We start from the raw sequence: 19,833 nt of genomic DNA on the forward strand, positions 1-19,833 counted from the left end.
GCAGAGTCTAGATCTTTTGGGGCTGCTGCAAGGACCCTGGCTCTTGGCAAGGATCAGAGTCACAGCCTAGGTCTCTGCAGTGGCCCATGTGCTCTGGACTCTGCTCCCCCCGTGTGGTCTAAGTCTGCGGGGGAAACCATGACAGGTTTTCTGAGTCGGTGGTCCTGATGCAACTCTATCAGAATCCCTGACTGCTGCAGCAGTGACCACCTCCCACTTCCCGAGGCCACTGCCTCCAAGAAGCCTTCCCTAACTGCCCCACTTAGCAATACCTACTCCTTTATTCTACCTGCCCCGCCCTGGAGAGCACAGTAACCTTGGAAAAGTTACATAACCTCCCAAGGCCTTGGTTCCAGGACTGTAAAGGGAGGCTAGTTAGATAACCATTAAGCTCCCTACAGCTTCACATTTTATGACTTGCTGCCAGGAGCACACAGGGCTGACCCTCCTCGACCCTCCTCCTCCCTCCTCCCCGCCAGCCTCCAAGAAACCAGCCAACACCACCTCCTTAGGCTCAAATCCTTGGGGAGCAGGGTCCTGTGAAGGACCAGCGAGGCATCAGGTCATTTCTGCCCCAGGCTCTGGATGGCCCCCCAAACCCTGTGCGGTGAGGGGGTTGACCACAATTTCAACCTCTGCTTCTTATTCCAGAAAAACTCACTAGTGGGTAGGGAAACTGGCACTCCAGGAAAGGGTGTGCTGGGGTGGGGCAGGTTAGGAAATCAGGCCAGGTTAGTGTAAGTGAAATAAAGGCTCTGCAACCCAACACATATGAAGATTTTTGATTTAAAGGCTGTTCAGGGCTTTGATTTAAAGGCTGGTGGTCCAGTGGTTAAGAATGTGCCTTGCAATGCAGGGGACACAGGTTCGATCCCTGGTCAGGGAAGATCCCACATGCCACGGAGCAATTAAGCCCGTGTACCACACCTACTGAGCCCACACGCTGCAAGTACTGAAGCCTGTGAGCCTGGAACCTGAGCTGCACAACGAGAAGCCACTGCAATGAGAAACCCGGGCACCACAATGAAGAGGAGACCCCACTCATCACAACTACAGAAAGCCTGCATGTGGCAAGGAAAACCCACCACAGCCAGAATAAATAAATGAATGAACGCTTCTCACCAGGCCTCAGTTTTCCCATCAAGCAAAGGGGATGACATTTCCCAGTCAGACCTCAGAGAGGTCACAGGAAGGCACCTCAGAGGAGTGGCTGTGCAGAAGCCCGTAGTAAGGCCAAGGGTGGGAACCTAGCGGGGCCAGGGGATGCAAACCCCAGAGGTCACCCAGGTGCTGCAGGCAACCCTGGGCAACAGTCCCGCTCCATCCCCTGGGGCCGACATCCCAGTCAGCTCAGCCCCGAGGGGTGGGCCGCGGGGTAGAGAAGGCCCAGGGCAGGCTGCAGTCATGCCTTCCTCCTTCTTCCCTGCTTCTCCCCCCGCCCCCCTGCACGTCCACGTGCCCCGTGGTTTCCATGGCACGGGGTTTGGGGACACTCCCCGACGGACGGGAGGACCTGCTCATCCTCTTTGCAGCAGGTTTCCACCAGGCCTGCACACACACTGGGTAAACATCCGCACGGAGGAAGGAATGGGTCTCCGCTCTGTCTCAAGTTCCTTGAAAGCAGAAATCACCTCCCATGGGGAGGGCAGGCCTGCTAGGCCTGCTAGGCCTGCTCACTACGATGGGTCTTGCTAAGCCCAGGGGAAAGGAGTAAGGGGACTCCTGCAGATAAACAGATCCAGAGAGGCAGAGCTGTTGGTCTTGTAAAGTCCCTCAAAGGGGAAAAGATCGGAGTGCACCTTCCACGTGTGTCCTTGGGTGGTCTCTGTGCCCAGCGAGATGGGAACCATCACTTTCTGATGAAGCCAGAGGCTCGGGGTCCAGCTTTCGAAGGCTGTGTGACTTGAAAGCCTATGCTTGACCACCAGGCAATGTGGCCCCCCCTCATGCAGCTTTATTTTGATAAAGCCGCCTCCCTTCTGCTCGCTGGGGCCAGAGCCTGTCCTGGCTCGGTTTACCCAGGTAACCACCTTGACCTTGCAGGAGGCTTGTTGTTGTTCAATGGCTAAGTCGTATCCAACTCTTTGCGACCCCATGCACTTGAAGCACGCCAGGCTTCCCTGACCTTCACTATCTGCCAGAGTTTGCTCAAACTCATGGCCATTGAGTTTGTAGGAGGTTGGGTCCCTTGCGACTAGACTTTCAACCCAAAGGCCCACACAGCTCTCTGCCTCCCAACCAGAGCCAGGTACATTGCTTGGGCACCCAGGGGTCCTACAGACAGATTCCAAGCAAGTCGCTTACGGGCTAGAACCTGGGCAGGGAGGCGCCTGTTCCAGGGTGTGGGCCCTGCCCACATGGGGCTCCTGCGGTCTATGCTGGGTATGTGTGTGTTAGTCACTCATCTATGTCCAACTCACTGTGACTTCATGGGGATCGAACCCAGGTCTCCTGCATTGCAGGCAGATTCCTTACTGTCTGAGCCACCAGGGAAGTATGTAGTCTAGCAAAGAAGTGTGCAGTCCAGCTAGGCCTAATATACGAGGCCTGCAATGGCACCCACTCCAGTGCTCTTGCCTGGAGAATCCCATGGACGGAGGAGCCTGGTGGGCTGCAGTCCATGGGGTCGTGAAGAGTCGGACACGACTGAACGACTTCCCTTTCACTTTTCACTTTCATGCACTGGAGAAGGAAATGGCAACCCACTCCAGTGTTCTTGCCTGGAGAATCCCAGGGACAGGGGAATCTGGTGGGCTTCCGTCTATGGGGTCGCACAGAGTCGGACACAACTGACGCGACTTAGCAGCAGCAAGCCTTCTTCAATGAATGGATGAATTTACTCCAAGAAAGTGGGACTTCTCTATCGCTCAGATAGTAAAGAATCTGCCTGCAAATGCAGGAGACCCAGGTTCAATCCCTGGATCAGTTAGATCCCCTGGAGAAGGAAAATGGCCACTCACTCCAGTATTCTTCTATGGAGAATCCCATGGACAGAGCAGCCCAGCAGGCTATACAGTCCATGGGGTCGCAAAGAGTTGGACACGACTAAGCGACTAACACACACAGAGTCCAGGGAAGTAGAGTCCAGAGAGGTGAAATCTGACCAGGGTCACACAGCACAAACCAGTACTTCAGGAGAATCAGAACTCAAGTTAGAACCAGCTATTCCATTCACAGCGGTTCAGACAAGGGCTTCCCAGCCCGAGCTCTGGCCCCAAGCACTGGGCACACACGCAGAGGAAGGGGCTCCACTGAGTCCTCGGCAGCTGCTGTGGCCTACCAGTCCCCAGGCAACCCACAGGACCAGCCACTAGGCTACAGGAAGAGCCAGGCTGACCCTGCCCCCAGGTCCCCCCCACCCCGACACTTCTCACAGAGCTTGGGGGCAAGCCTCTGCCTAACAGGAGGGGCCAGCCAGGCAGCCTGATGACAGAGTGCCATGGGAGGTGACAACAGCCAGAAGGACACAACCCTGCCTAAATATTTTAGCAGGAAACCCAAATATTTAGAGAGAAGGGGAAAAACAGAATGCACACTTCAAAGCCAGTCAACGGGACCTGGCTATCAAGGACCCATGGAGAGGGGAGGTGGGTGGTGTCTGACCCCAAGGAGGGCACAACTTAGACCCTACATCCGGTGTGACCAACCCTCCAGGGATGTCACCCGTGAGGTCATCTGGACCCAGGATCCTCCCAGGACTCGTCCCCTTTCTCCAGAGGAGGAGGCAGGGCTCTGCTGGAAGGCAAGAGGCGATACACCTTCCTTTTCTCCTGGGAGGTGGATGAGTCTGCAGGAAATGAAAAATGGTGGGTGACTCCACCAGGAGTTCTGGTGGGCTTTATCATCCGTCTCTCCATCTCCAGGTTGGGAGCTCAATACATGGCAGGGCCTGAAGTAGGCATTGGGAACAGCCCCTAGCCCAGAGATGGAGGTGCCAGAGTGAAACCGAGTATGGCCCTGTGGGGCTCCTAGGCTTGGACGCCTTTCTGTCCCCCATTTCTTGTAGGCAAGACTCCAGCCTCCGTGACCTTCCCCGAGTTCCAAAGGGCGGCTAATCAGGGAAGGAGCAGCCAAGAAACCACCTGAGGCAAGATTAAAGGGACCAGAGAAACTTATCAATATTAGGAGTTGACCACCCGAAACTCTGCACACTCTAATCCCAAAGAGACTCCACTTTGGACTCACTATTCTAAACCCTCATCAAGCTCTTTGATGAGAGACACCCATTTTTTCAAGAGACACCTATTTTTTTCAAGACAGAAGCCCAATGTGTTTCCCTTTGCCTGGCAAAACACAATAAAGCTATCCGTTTCTACTTCAGCCAATACTGTCTCTGGGATTTGATTCAGGACTGGTGTACAGAGAGGCCGAGCTTTGGGTAACAAGAGCAGCAGCTAACAGAGGAAATTACCAGTTGCTTGGGCCGGTCAAGTGTGTTTACATGGATTCTGCAGGAATGAGGGCAATGCTATACTGTAGTTCTATTTCACAGATTAGGAGACTGACTTGCTCAAAGTCACGTGGCTAAGTATTCAGCCAATTACACAGAGAACTTCCCAATGCACCCTAGGGTTCTGCAGCCACCACACACATCCTGTACTTTCCCACCTCTGGGCCTTTGCTCCTTGTTTTTGTATGTTTCATAGTGTGGGCTCTGGGTTCAAATCCACATTCTCCCACCTCCTAGCTGTACAGCCTCGGGCAAAAGAGTGAAGTTGGAGGAGCCACTCTGTTGCTCTTGCCCTAAGGTGGGGTTGCTAACCCTCCAGCAGAGGGTTGCCCCAGGACTATGAGATGATGCACACAAACCTTTCCCACTGCCAGTGGGAAGCAAGTGCTCAGCAACTGCTAGGTGGAATCACCCGCAGCCCGGGCCCCAATCCCTGCCCACTCCCATCACTTCCACCTCCTGACTCTACCTCCCTTCAGATCCAAGGCTCTGAAATCAGCAAGGCACGGTGACTCTCAGCCTCTAGATAACCATGCCGCCCTGGGCAAATCCCCTGACCTCAGCAGAGCAATAACACCTAACCCACAGGACAGGTTCAATGAGATCAGGTAAGAACCAGGCTGGCACCTGGGAGGTATTTGGCAGAAAGTTCACGGGGGCTGCAGCCCACTCCACTCATCGCTTCAGCCCACCTCAATGCCCCCCCCCCCCACTTTAAGTTCAAGAGCAGAAATTCACCTCTCAACAGTACACGCCTGGGACCTCTAGCTGCACCTATGAACACCACTCAGGTAGCAACCTCTTTACCTGTCTTTCTCTAGAGTAGGGGCTCCCTGAGGGCAGGTGCAACGTTTTGCTCAGAGGCAGACCCCTCCCCACCACAGGCCACAGGGCTCTACAGGCAGGCCTCAGGAAACAGGAACTGCCTCCTCCGAGGCCCCCTGACCCTCGTCCATCTCTCCAGCCTCACCATCTGCAACCCATCACTTGGCACCAGGACTATATTTCCCCTCATTTCAGCATCACAGCCCTGTTTCTCTCCCCAGCTAGACAGAGCTCCAGAGGGCTAAGCCCCCATCTAGTTTCTGAGGCTTCGAAGTGAGGTTTCTGTCACACCAAAGTGACAGCTGGCAGGCAGGGGTCCCCCTGTGATCCCCCAACTCTGCCCAGGTCTCTGAAGTTTGGGGTGTCAGATGAATTGCTCACAAAGAGGCGAGACACCTCAGGCAGCTATAGAGAGCTGGAGCACCCCACCCCCTACGATTACCGAAAAAGGCAACTAAGGCGTCATGAATGGAGGGGACCCAGACCTGGACCAACAAGGAAGGGAGAGAGAGGTACCCTAACTGCAAGCTGGGTGTAAGGGAGTGTGGGTGGGCTCTTTTATGGGGCTGTGAGCTCTGTGGGCTTTGGTGGAAAAAACCACACTCCCTCACATCAGAAGAGAGGGAGGAGACATCTTTATCAGAACACCGAGGGGGTAAAAGGCTCAGCCCGCAGAAACGTTAGTTTAGAACAGAATGCTCCACTTCTTTTAAGTTACAAACAGCTGTTGAAGGAAGAGGAATCTTTCTGAAATGCTGTTGACTCCCTTACTGGGAAATTGCAAAAATTTGGTGAGTTCAAATTCTTTGGCTCAACCCAGACAGCCTGGTCATCTGACCCTCACCCCTCTGTCCTGTGGCTGCAGCCCAGAACCATCAGGCAGTTTCACACCTCCCCGAGGAGGGTTGCAATGAAAACGGACCCTCCATCCTGCCCTCTCTCTAGCTTTTTCACAAGGGTGGCGGAGGGACTTCCCTGGCCATCCAGTGGTTAAGACTTCAACTTCCAATGGAGGGAGAGCGAGTTCAATCCCTAGTTGGGGAGCTAAGACTCTGCAGGACTCCTAGCCGGAAAAAAAATAAAAAGCATAAAACAGAAGCAATATTGGAACAAAGTCAATAAAGACGAATGGTCCACATCCCCCCTCCCCCCAAAAATCTTCAAATAAATAAATAAACACAAAGGTGGTTCACCCAGAAGTGGAATTGCTGGATCACGTGGCCTTCCCGGATCACGTGGCCTTCCCTGGTGGCTCAGACAGTAAAGAATTTGCCTGCAATGCAGGAAACCCAGGTTCGATCCCTGGGTCTGGAAATCCCCTGGAAGAAGTTATGGCAACCCACTCCAGTATTTTTGCCTGGGGGAGCCTGGCAAGCTTCGGTCCACTGAGTTGCAAAGAAATAGATACTGCTGAGCCAGGAAAACACACACACCTGGCAGTCTATTTTTAATTTTTTGAGGAATCTCTACACTGTCTCCCATAGTGGCTGTACCATTTTAAACCAAAATACAAACACTATACAATTCCACTTGTAAGCTATCTAGAGTAGCCAAATTCACAGAAACAGAAAGTGAAATGGTAGTCACACAGCGCTGGGGAGAGGCGGGAGGTGGGGGGAAGGAGAGCTGTTTAACGGGTCTAGAGTTTCAGTTTTGCCGATGAAAACGTTTTGCAGATCTGTTTCACAGTAACGTGAATACACGTAACTACTCAACAGCACTCAGAAAAAAGGTACAAAGGGTATACTTTGGTATGTGCTTTTCACTATAATTAAAAGAAAAGAAAGTCAGTTGCCCTTTCTTCTGCTCTACGAAAATCTGACTCCGTGCCCTCTACACTGGGGTATGGAAGGGGCATCACGTAGAAGTGGCATTTAGGAGGTCGGTGGCAGCAGCTAACACTTAATGAGCCTTGCCGCGTGTCAAGCCCTGTTTCCAATAAGCAACCTGTGAAGGTGATATAATGCCATGCATGCAGGGGCCGCCAACAGACACACAGCTTGGGTGGTGACTCTTTCAGCAACAGTAAGGGGCCCACACCGATGAGCCAAGTGGCACGTGGACAAAGACGCCTGCCGAGAGCAGCAGGCCCTCTTATCCGTGTCAACGCATCCTTGGGGAGAACGAGGAGGTCAGGGCTCCCCCATTTATTCCAGGGGTCCGGAGGGACTCTCAGCAAAAATCTCCAAGGGGATTCACCTCTGTCTTCTCCACTCCTTCCAAGGAGCATCTGGAGGTGTTCACATGCTATTTCATGCTCTCCTACGATCACCTGCCTCACTGGGCCTCTCTCTATCATCCCAGTGATAGAGGCCACTCCGTTCTCGTGGTACTACTCGGCTCTAGCATCTCAATTTGTACAAAGACTCTCTTCGAGGTTCCGTCTCAGGAGCCTGGCTTCCCTGTTCCCCAAAGCCTTGTACTTCCCTGCCCCTGCTTCCCCCGCCCCCTCACCACACACATGGAGTTCAAAGGCTGAGGCCAACCTAACAGCAAACAACCAAGTTCAAGATGAAAGCTCTTGGCCTGAGGTCAGAGCCAGCCAAGCACAGCCTCCAAAACCGGAGGACTGTGTTTCTTTTAAACGCCAGACCATAAATAGGGCAAAACCCCAGGAAAGCACTTAGAAGCCGCAGTCATCACCTCCCTTGTGTCCCCCTCCTACAGGACTCCCCCCACCCTCACAAGAACCTTTCAACACTTGCTAATCTCTGCCTTCAATAAGCCTCTATTACTATGCCATCTGCAGTCATCCTCAGGGCTCTAGTAAAACTCAAAACGATTCAATAAAAATTCACTTTAACTGTTAAAATTCTAACCAGAGTAGTTAACGAAAGCAGATTTATCAATCTGAGAACTTTTTGTTGTTGTTGTTTTGGCTGCCCTTGATGTTGAGCTCAACAAAAATAAGAAAACGAGAGCCTTTAGGAAGGAACCTCTTCTGTTTGCTCTCAAAAAAACCCAACCTCTCCACTTCCCACTTCTGCACTCCTAGACGGTGAGAGTTGTTTCGACTGACTGACCCAGAGGCTTCTGTGATCCTGGATAATCAAAAGATCGATTGTGCTCCCTTCACTTACAAAGGCAGTTAAGTGGACCAGTGCGCTTTACAATTTCCAACAAGGCTTGAAACAAAAGAGGCTTTCATGTTAACCCTAGGTTCCCCCCGCCCCCCACCACCAAATTCAAGTCATGTGCCCAGTCTGAGCATTTGGTCAGATGTAATTTTACATGATTCGTAGTTAAATTTTTTTAAACTTTTAGGAGGAGGATTGGTGTCAGAATCTCAATGTTGGAATCAGCCTTACTCTATGGACCAGAATATGTGCGGGGGAGTGTGAAGGGCCCAGAAGATAAAAGGAGAGCGACTGGGCAGACAGAAAAGCTCGGAAGAGGACAAGGCAGGTAAGGAGGTCGGTGGGATCCAAGAGGCTTCCAGGAACAGGTCAGCTCTGTGAGCAGTCCAAGAAAACCTGGTTAGGGATGGGGCCCCAGCAGAAGGCAGGGCCTGGGGTGACCCCTGCACCCCTAGGAAACAAAGGATCCCCAAGAGCCACATTGTGAAGCCCGTGGTCTCCCTCCTGGCCCTCTGCTAGGATCCTCTTCCCGCTCTTCTCCTGCTTTGCTGTTGGTGTTCAGTTATCCAGTCGTGTCTGACTCTCTGCGACCCCACGGACTGCAGCACGCCAGGCCTCCCTGTCCCTCACCATCTCCTGAAGTTTGCCCAAGTTTATGTTCGTCGCATCGGTGATACCTCCACTGATCTCATCCTGACGCCCTCTTCTCTGACACCCTCATAAATTCCCTGTTCCCACTCTTGGGAATCCCCAGGTGGCCCAGGGGTTAGGATTCTGTGCTTCCACTGCAGGGGGAACGGGCTCGATCCCTGGTTGGGGAACTAAGATCCTGCATGCCGTGGGGTGTGTTCAGTCACTCAGTTGGGTCCCAATCTTTGGGACCCCACAGGCTGCAGCCCACCAGGCTTCCCTGTCCATGGGATTTTCCAGGCAAGAATACCAGAGTGGGTTGCCATTTCCTACTCCAGGCTGTGGGGTAAGGCGCTGTCAGAAAACAAACAATAAAAAAACACATATAATGATCAAGATCCCACTCTGGCTGGAGGGCATCTCCTCCTGAGTGGCCCCCCCCCCCGCCCCCGCTAAAGTCAGGCTGGACCTGGGGGCCCTGGCTCACTGTCTTGTCAAGGTGGATTTTTCCGTCCTTCTCCCCAGCAGGCTAGTCTGAGCCTGGCTGTGTCTAATTCATTCTTGCATTCCCAGTGCTTTGCCCACTGCCGTACACGCAGCAGGCACTTAATAAACACTTGTTGGCTAATTCCCATATACTCTGCAATATACTTCAATTTCACTTCAGTTTGAAACCTGACCCTGTACTGTAAGAACCTGGGCAAATTACATCATCTTTTCAAGTCTTCATCTTGATTGAAAAGGGAAGACTAGATTAAGATCAGAGTGTAAGTAAAGTGCTTATTCAGAGTCCTGGCACACAGTCAGCCCTGGAAAACCTTCCTGTTTAGGATCGCTGCAGAGATGAAGGTTGAGAAAGGTTCATTCCTGCCCGGCATCCCAACCCTCTGGTTTTTCTGTGCTTCTCAAGGAGAAGTGGGGTGGGGTGGACGGCTGCTGTAAGGGAGGAGGTGCCGACTCAGCCAGGCACAACGCAGGAGACGCCTGCGTGCCCATGCCTGTTCAAGGGGAAATAGAAAATAGAATTTCCCAGCCGACCAGAGTCCAGCAGAACCAATTTATTAAGCTCACCGACATACCAACAGCTTCACATGCCTAAGGGGGAGGGCAAGGGTGTATGGACAAGGAGCAGGCTCTGGTGGCAGATGTCCAGGTCTTAGCCACGTCTGTGTGTGCCCTCCTGGTCATTCTCTTGAGCTTCAGCTTCCTTATCTGAACACTTAAGGGTGCTATAAAGAGTACCTGACTAAGGCAGGTAAAGGACCTAGCAGGTTGCCCTGGTCACTGTGTCCTCAGTTGTGCAGCGATGCAAGGCTCGGTGTTTTCAGTTACACCTGTACACACCCAATGCCTGATGCTTCCATCTATTCGACCCTCACCAGATTCAAACCTTATTCAAAGCTCACTTTGCAGGTGAGGAAAGAGAGGCCAAGTCAAATGGTTTGATGGGTAAATGGCGAAGCCAGATGGCAAAACCAGCTTAGGGCCTCTCTCGTAAAATGCTGATTGCCGCCCACAACGCCCAACATGCCAGGTGCTCAGCCAATGCCAATTCCTCTTGTGGGAGCCTCTGCAATTTAGGAAGAGGCTGGGGGAACGGGTCACCCAGCAGCTGGAGGAGCAGGCTTGAAAGCAAGGGTTCAAGATGGTTCCGAAGGCTGGAAGGAGGGCGACCATGTGGCCTGGGGCCAGTGTGGCACAGAGCGTTTGAAAGTCAGCCTCCTCCACCTCATTTCAACCACAGCATGCAGAGGGAGGAAGCAACTGACAACTCAGGGACTATTTCCAAAGATCTAAAGAAGGGTGCCTTAACTCCCTTTCTCTCTTTGAAAGAATACACAAAATTCCCACTCTAAGAAAAACCTCAAACCAGGTTGTACCACCCCCTCCCTTCCAACAGCCCTTGGGGCAGGGGGTTGGCCCCCACCCCAGGAATTCCTAACCAGGGACTCTGTTAGGATTACAAAGGTGATTATTCTGAACTTGATAAAAACACAGAACTCAGGTGGAAAATGCCAGAGCAGCTAGCCGGGTAAGAAGATTTTTGAATTTTCATTTTTCCTTAAACCAATTTCCTGAGACCTGAAGCAGTGTCCCAAGTCCCAGATCAGACAGCAATGCCAGGCAGGTTTCTGTGATTGGAAAGCAATGCTGGGATAACGCTTCCACTGGTCCATTCTCATTTCTGGGGTTTTTCCTATGAAGGGAGGGGACTCGCCATATTCGATATGGCTTGAGAGGCTGGCCTGTCTATAAGTATGTCCCAATCAAACTAGCCTGAGGCCCAAATCTTTCTCCTAAAGTTACCTGCTGGATTTGGGAGAGGGGGATAGGGGGATGCTAATTGCTGGCGGGTTTAAAAGGGCCTCAAAAATGTCAGACTTCTTGCTTGCTCCAACACCTTAAGAAAGCTGTCTAACCTCCAAAGCTATAACCACCAGCTGCACCCGGGTGCCTCACCCGGACCACCACCCCCCCTTTCCCTACTCCTCGTGTTTTGAAGTTTATTTTCCCACATTCAGCCTTGAATTCTTTCCTTCCTTCCCCTGCAGTGGCGGAGGAGCCTCAGAGAGGGAAACACTTCGAGGGCAGCTCGATTCTTTATCGTCCCTCCCCCTTCTAAACAAAGCCCTGGAGCAAAGTAAACAACAACTCTTCTCCAGCGGAATTGTTTCCTCAGGGGAAATTATAAAGTGACCCCCCTCTCCCCAACAGGCACACACAGGGCAGACACCCATCCCAAGGAAGGCGCAGCCACCCAGATCTGCTTTAGGGGTAAGATCACCCAGCTCCCTCCTGAAGCCCATCCTCCCACCAAACTCATCTCCCAACAGCCCCCAGCCCCGGAAACTGCTCCTAGACAGGAGACTCTCCACTAAAATCCAACACCCAACCTTCTAACCTAAACCTTTCACTGGCTCCTAAGAGGACAAATCTATTTGACCAGCTGCCAGCAGGCACCTATAAACTCACCAGGGGTATATAGGTGTCCATCGATTTGGGGACAAAAAGGGGAATCCACAGGCAAGACATTGTCATGCTTTCTAATGCTTTCAACCTTCCAACAGAGAAGAGCAGGAAAGACACATGAAGACGGGTTCATTCCCATTTTACATACAGGGACACTGCCCCGGGGAAAAATGAGAGGCAACTATACAGCCATAGAGGATTGGAGAGGCAACGAAGATTAAACATCGTTCCTCATCAAAGTTCCTTTCTGACCTCTTTTGCCCCAAGAGAAATGTCACACCTTGGACAGTATCTGCACTCCACCTCACCACCTAGAGCCTTCACCAGCTCTTACCCAGGTCTGGTGGGTCCACTGGAGGGAGGCCATTACGGTAGGCCAAGCAGGGTGAACGGCTGAAGCTAAGAACCTTCGAGAAACTGGGGTACAGGCCTTCGGTCCCCAAACAAGCTCCGCAGTTTATCCCAGTGAGATTAATGTCAACTATAGTACACACGAAATCTACCCCAACACGGAGGGGAAACTCTCCCTCCACCTCCCATTCTGCACAACCTCTCCTCCCTTCCCCCACCCTCGAAAAGGGACGCCCCGGGTGCTGTCCTTTTGTTCCACTGGTTACTTTCACAAAGTTGAACTCCAAGCCCTTCGGGGATGTCTCCACGAGATAAGCCTTCCCGGAAGCCTGCGCCAGTCTCCAGCGTTCCAGCCACCAGCCCGCATCCCGGAGGGGTCAGGCCCGACAGAGCCCCGACCGCCCCCTAATCCCGAGCCCTGCGAGGGACGAGGGAGCCTCGCGCCATTCCCCCGGGCTGGTGAAGAAAAGCCGAAAAAGAGCCGGCGGGGTGCCGGTCTGGCGCGGGAGCTGGGAGGTGGAGACGCCAGGGGGTGCCCCGAACTCTGGGAGCGTCTCCAAGGGAAGATAAACGCCCTTATCCGCCCCACAGCCTCCTCCAACCAGGGAGGTACCCGCGCACCCACACCGAGCCACCTCGGGCCCTAGTTCACCCGCGGGTCAAGCCTAAGTTCTCTCTCGGCACAAACTGGGTTCCAAAGAGTCTCCGCGCGCGTGCGTTGATTCCTGTGTCCATGGGTGAACGACGGATTCCAGTGGTCAGACTCACGGTGAGATATCCTCACCGATCATCCCCCAGGACCACCCACAGAGAGTGAGGGTCATCCAAAGTTGCGAGGGGCTCCCCTTCAGCACTCCTAAACCTCCAGCTCACCTGCAGGATCTTGTCCAGACCATCCTTGCCCAGGCACGGGAACTCCTTGAGCAGATGCACTTTCTGGGTATAATAGCTTGTCTTGGCCTCTTTCCAATACGGCTCCTCTAGCACCTCGAAGATCGCCGCCCCGATGGCCAGGTAGAAGATAATGGCCGAGGTAAGCAGAGGGCCCCGGTCAACCATGGCTCCCGAGAGGCCGCCTCCTGGAGAAAGCCTCCCCTAGCCCCAGAGACTCCCAGTCCCACCCGCTCTCCAGCCCCTGGAAACAGCTGTTTGAATTTGGAGCTCCGCATGCGCAGTGCTCTGTTCAACCCGGCGCAGCTCCACCAACAAAGTTGCGGCTCCAAGTTGGTCCACTGAGCGCGGGGGAGCTGTGCGGCCCCTTCTCACGCGCGCCAGGGGTGGGCGGACACAAAAGGGGCCGGGGGAGGGCCCCCGATCGCGGGAGGGAAAGGAGCTGAGGGAACCCGGGGCAGAGCTCCCGGAGCCACGTGCGCCACTCCTCCGCGCGCCACAGCAGTGAGCACCGCGCCCGCCTCGGGGAGCCTCTTTTACAAGGGCCTGTAGCTCTCGGCCCGGGAGGAGGGGCCGCCGAGGGCCCGCCCCCGTGCAGGCCCCGCCCTGCGCGGCGGGCGGCGGGCGGCGGGCCCCAGAGTCACCGCTAGGTGCGCGCTGGAACCAGCTCCCGACCCCGTGCGCTCTTTTCCCCCAGCGCCAGGCCACAGCCAGGGTCCGCTGCGCGCCCCGTATGCCCGCAGAGGTTGTGGTCTCATGGCCTCACGTTTCTTACTAGTGCTGGTGTATGAACTAAAATGAGTGTATGCCAAATGACTGGGGTCAGGAAGTTATTACTATTGCTATTTTCCTTATAAGCCAATTTTCATTTGCTCATGTTTCTGCCAACACCACCTGATTCCGTCTCTGTCTCACACACCTTCCTGTAAGACAGGGGAAGGGCCATTAGAAAGGGACTGGGGAGGCTGTAGAGAGTCAGAGGGTATCAGGAACTAAACCAGTCAATAAGGCGTGCATGACTCCTCCCTCTCATTGCAGTCTCACCTGCCCTGGTGAGAGCGCCCCTCCAACCCACCCCCAGCCCTCCATATCGAGGAAAGAGCAACCCTGTGCATACCCCTCCCCACAAACACGCTATGACTCTACAGGAAACACTTGACCTGTTTCATACTCCCAAACATATTTAAAATGCAACACCCCCTCCCACATACACACAGACACATAAACACACACACTCCTTATCCTCCTTGTTGGTCTTATTTTCTTCCTGGTACTAAATTCCTTCTAATATAAAACACTAAAATGATGACAGCTGTGCAGTCTGGACTGTTTGCTGACATAACCCCAGTGTGTGTTATATAGCAAACAGTCAAACATTTGTGAGATGGAGTGAATGAATTTATGAATTTGTCAAAAGCACACACCCAAAGCCAGAGCACTTTGGCAAGAAAAAGAAAGAAAAGGCATCCAGACCTAGATCAAGGTCCTTTGGCCCAACTTGGTCCTGTGTGGCTGGTCAGCGAGAGTAAGACCTGTAGGTATGGCTCTGGTCACTCCAGGCCTCGCTTCAGGACAGAATGTTCCAGAACTGTGCTGCTGTTATAAGGCCTCCAACCCAAGATGGGGATCCTGCTGAGGAGCTTCAGGGTACGATCCTCAGTTATCTGGGGGTGCTGCCCGACTCACACGGCCTGGTGACCACAAATGTCTAGTCTGCCCACAAGGGCAGTGCAGAGCTAGAGAAAGTCATGGCCTTGGGAATGTCCTCTGATGAAGAAGAATCTGAAAAGGCTTATAAGATAGTTTTGTGTGGAATGTTGGTGTGCTGAAAAATAGATGTGTGTGTCCTATGCACACCTGCACTTCTACCCCTTTGGTGTGGATCAGCAGGGCTGAGAGAGCAGGCATGTACAGAAGTGTGAGCAAAGGCCGTTTGGAATCTGAAAAACTCCCGGGAAACTAAAGATGACAGAAAGTCTAGTGGAGAGGACAGAATTGGGGAAGGGGGGCAGTGGTGGTGGCAGCAGGGGTCCTATCTCCAGTGACAACAGCCCAGCAGGCACCCCTTGGGGTCCTCATCCTAAAATCCTCCAGCTGGGTAGTTGGAGAAGCTGCAAGATCTTGCGTGGAAGGATGTTCCCATGTTGGCAAAATTAGAGAACAAATGGGTCTCGAATTAAAAAAAAGAAAAAAAGGCATCCAAATTGGAAAAAAAAAAAGTGAAATTGTCAGTGTTTTCAGATGACGTGTTGTTATACATAGAAAGCCCCAAAGATTCTACCAAAAAACAAAACAAAACAAAAACTGCTAGAACTAATCAATCAATTTAGTAAGGTTGCAGGATAAAAAATATGTTGTGTTTCCATACACTAATAATGAGCTATCACTAAGAGAAATAAAAACAGTTCTGTTTATAATGGCATGAAAAATAATAAAATATCTATGAATAAATTTAACTAAGAGGGTGAAGGACCTGTACACTGAAAACTGTAGGACATTGGTGAAAGAAATTAAAAAAGACACAAATAAATGGAATGGAGAGATATCCTGTGCTCATGGATTGGAAGAATTACTATTGTTAAAATGTCCATAGTCACCAAAGCAATCTCCAGATTCGATTCAATCCCCATTGAAATTGCAATGACATTTTTCACAGAAATAGAACAATCCTAAAATTTGTATGTAATCACAAAAGATCCAGAATAGTTGACGCAGTCTTAAGAAAGAAGACAATAGCTAGAGGCAACACACTTCCTGATTTCAACCTATATTCCAAAGCAACAGTAATCAAAACAGTAAGATATTGGCATTAAAAACAACGCATGGATCAATGGAACAGAAAGGGCAACCCAGAAATAAACCCACAATATGGTCAATTAGTTTACAACAAAGGAGTCAAGAATACACAATGGGGAAAGGATAGTCTCTTCAAATAAATGGTGTTGGGAAAACTGGACAGTCATGTGCAAAAAAAGAAACTAGACTACTATATTATACCACCCATAAAGATTAACTCAAAATGGATTTAAGAATTGAATGTAAGACCTGAAACCATAGAACTCCAAGAAGAAAACATAAGTGGTAAATTCCTTGACATCAGGCTATAATTTTTTGGATCTGACTCCAAAAGCCAAAACAGCAAAAGCAAAAATAAACAAGTGGGACTACATTGAATTAAAATTTCTACCCAGCAAAGAAGATGATCAACAGTGAAAAGGCAACATTTTGAATAGGAGGAAATATTTGTAAATCATGTACCTGATAAGGAATTGATATCCCAAATATATAAAGAATCCATATAACTCAATATTATCAAAAATAAACAATTCAATTAAAAAATAGACAGAAGATCTGAATAGACATTGTACTAAAGAAGACATACAAACGGCCAACTGGTACATGAAAAGATGCTCAACATCATGAATCATTAGAGAAATACAAATCAAAACCACAGTGAGACATCACCTCACACCTGTCAGAATGGCTATTATCAAAAAGACAACAAATAACAAGTGTTTGCCAGGATGTGGAGAAAAGGGTTCACGTTACCTGCCAGCACTGTTGGTAGGAATGTAAATTGATGTAGCCACTATCGAAGAGAGTATGAATGTTCCTCAAAAAGTTAAAAATAGAACCACTATATGATCTAGCAGTTCCACTTCTGAGTATTTATCTGAAGAAAATGAAAACACTAACTTGAAAAGCTACATGCACCCCTATGTTCACTGCAGTATTATTTACAATAACCAAGACATGGAGACACAACCTAAGTGTCCACTGATGGATGAACGGACAAAGAAACTGTAATGCATATCAAATTGGGAAAGGAGTACGTTAAGGTTGTATATTGTCACCTTGCTTATTCAACTGATATGCAGAGTACATCAGGTGAAATGTCGGGCTGGATGAAGCACAAGTTGGAATCAAGATTGCTGGGAGAAATATCAATAACCTCAGATGTGCAGATGACACTACGCTTATGGCAGAAAGCAAAGAGAAACTAAAGAGCCTCTTGATAAAAGTGAAAGAGGAGGGTGAAAAGGCTGGCTTAAAACTCAACATTCAAAAAACGAAGATCATGGCATCTGGTCCCATCACTTCATGGCAAATAGATGATGAAACAATGGAAATAGTGAGCGACTTTATTTTTTCGGGTTCCAAAATCACTGCAGATGGTGACTGGAGCCATGAAATTAAAAGACACTTGCTCCTTGGAAGAAAATCTATGACCAACCTAGACAACATATTAAAAAGCAGAGACATTACTCTGCCAACAAAGGTCTGTCTAGTCAAAGCTATGGTTTTTCTAGTAGTCATGTATGGATGTGAGAGTTGGACAATACAGAAAGCTGAGTGCTGAAGAATTGATGCTTTTGAAGTGTGGTGTTGGAAAAGACTCTTGAGAGTCCCTTGGACTGCAGGATCAAACCAGTCACTTCTAAAGGAAATCAGTCCTGAATATTCTTTGGAAGGACTGATGCTGAAGCTGAAACTCCAATACTTTGGCCACCTGATGCGAAGAACTGACTCCTTGGAAAAGACCCTGATGTTGGGAGATTGAAGGCAGGAGGAGAAAGGGACAACAGAGGGTGAGACGGTTGGATGGCATCACCGACTCAATGGACATAAGTTTGAACAAGCTGTGGGAGTTGGTAAGCCTGCTGTGCTGCAGTCCATAGGGTTGCAAAGAGTTGGACACAGCTGAGCGACTGAACTGAACTGACTGGAATACTAATAAAGAATACATAAATGAGAAAGAAATACATAGAAAAGAAACCTTGCTATTTGCAACAATATGGATGAACTTTAAGGGCATCATGTTAAATGAAATGAGTCAGACATGGAAGACAGATGCCGCATGATCTTACTTATATGGAGAATAAAAAAACATGTAATAAATTCATAAATACATAGAACAGATTTGTAGGTTAGAGGTTGGGTATAGGGCATTAGAATGTGTAAACTTACAACTATAAAATAAGATATGGGGGTGTAATGTACAGACAGCCTGGTGACTATAATTAAATAATACTGTATTGCATATTTGAAAGTTGCTAAGAGAGTCAATCTGAAAAGTCTTCATCACAAGGAAAAAATTCTCTGTAACTGTGTATGACGCATGTTAACTAGACTTACTGTGGTGATCATTTTGCAACATATACAAATATCAAATCATTATATTGTGTTAGGTTAAGGCAATGGCAGCCCACCCCAATACTCTTGCCTGGAAAATCCCATGGCCAGAGGAGCCTGGTAGGCTGTGGTCCTTGGGGTCGCTAAGAGTCGGACATGACTGAGTGACTTCACTTTCACTTTTCACTTTCATGCATTGGAGAAGGAAATGGCAACCCACTCCAGTGTTCTTGCCTAGAGAATCCCAGGGGCAGGGGATCCTGATGGGCTGCCGTCTATGGGGTCGCACAGAGTCGGACACGACTGAAGTGCCTTAGCAGCAGCAGTGACAAAGTAATTGCAGTTTCAGACTGTGAATTTTAAATCATTATAACTAGGTTCAAACACATCTTTATTAATCAAAACAGGAAACATTACGACCAACACACTTTTGCCAATGAGAAATAAGATTGTTTATTCCTGTAGCATAAAAATCCATGCTTTGGGATTCAATAAACTCTTGGGAAGCATTTTCTGCCTCCTGTTGGTTGTGGAAGCATTTCCCCTGCAAAAAGCTGTTGAGATGTTTGCAGAAGTTGGTTGGCAAGAGGTCAGGTGAATATGGTGGATGAGGCAAAACTTTGTAGCCCAATTTGTTCAACTTTTGAATCACTGGTTGTGTTACGTGTGGTCAGGCATTGTCATGGGGAAGGACTGGGCCCCTTCTGTTGACCAATGTGGCTGCAGGCATTGCAGTTTTCCACGCATGTCATCGATTTGCTGAGCATACTTCTCAGATGTAATGGTTTCGCCAGGATTCAGAAAGCTGCAGTGGATAAGATGGGCAGTAGAACACCAAACAGTGACCATGATCTTTTTTTTTTTGGTGCAAGTTTGGCTGTGAGAAGTGCTTTGGAGCTTCATCTTAGTCCAGCCACTGAGCTGATCATTGCTGGCTGTTGTATAAAATCTACTTTTCATTGCATGTCACGATCAGATTGAGAAATGATTTGTTGTTGTTGTGTACAGTAAGAGAAGATGACACTTCAAAACAATGATCTTTTTGATATTCAGTCAGCTCATGAGGCACCCAGTTATCAAACTTGTTCACCTTTCCAACTTGCTTCAAATGCCACACAACCATAGCATGGTCAACATTGAATTCTTAGGCAACTTCTCATGCAGAGTCAGCTTTGATGACGCTTTCAGTTGATAGCTGTCACCTTCTAGTGGCTGGCCACTGCATTCCTCATCTTCAAGGCTCTCATCTCCTTTGCAGAACTTCTTGAACCACCACTACACTGTACATTCATTAGCAGTTCCTGCACTAAATGTGTTGTTGATGTTGATAGTTATTTCTACTAATTTACAACCCATTTTGAACTCAAATTAAAAAAGCAATCAAATGTGCTTTTTGTCTAACGTCATTTCTGTAGTCTAAAATAAATATAAAGTAAACAGCAAGTAACATCGTTAGCAAAAATCACAAATTGAGAAATGTGTGTTAAAATGACGTATATGTATACT

At 49.7% G+C, this 19,833-nt stretch overlaps 1 protein-coding gene across 1 annotated transcript in view; it reads right to left on the reverse strand.

The window, feature by feature from the left end:
• KCNK5 (potassium two pore domain channel subfamily K member 5) overlaps positions 1-13,383 on the reverse strand; it is a 40,797-nt gene extending 27,414 nt beyond the window's left edge. The window contains exon 1 of the mRNA XM_068994112.1: positions 13,177-13,383. Within this exon, the coding sequence (XP_068850213.1) occupies positions 13,177-13,362 (186 nt within the window). The 5' untranslated portion in view covers positions 13,363-13,383. The remainder of the gene's footprint in view (positions 1-13,176) is intronic.
• Positions 13,384-19,833: the final 6,450 nt, after the last annotated feature.

This window comes from Capricornis sumatraensis, chromosome 22 (assembly GCF_032405125.1).
Source record: "Capricornis sumatraensis isolate serow.1 chromosome 22, serow.2, whole genome shotgun sequence".
Lineage (NCBI taxonomy): Eukaryota > Metazoa > Chordata > Mammalia > Artiodactyla > Bovidae > Capricornis > Capricornis sumatraensis.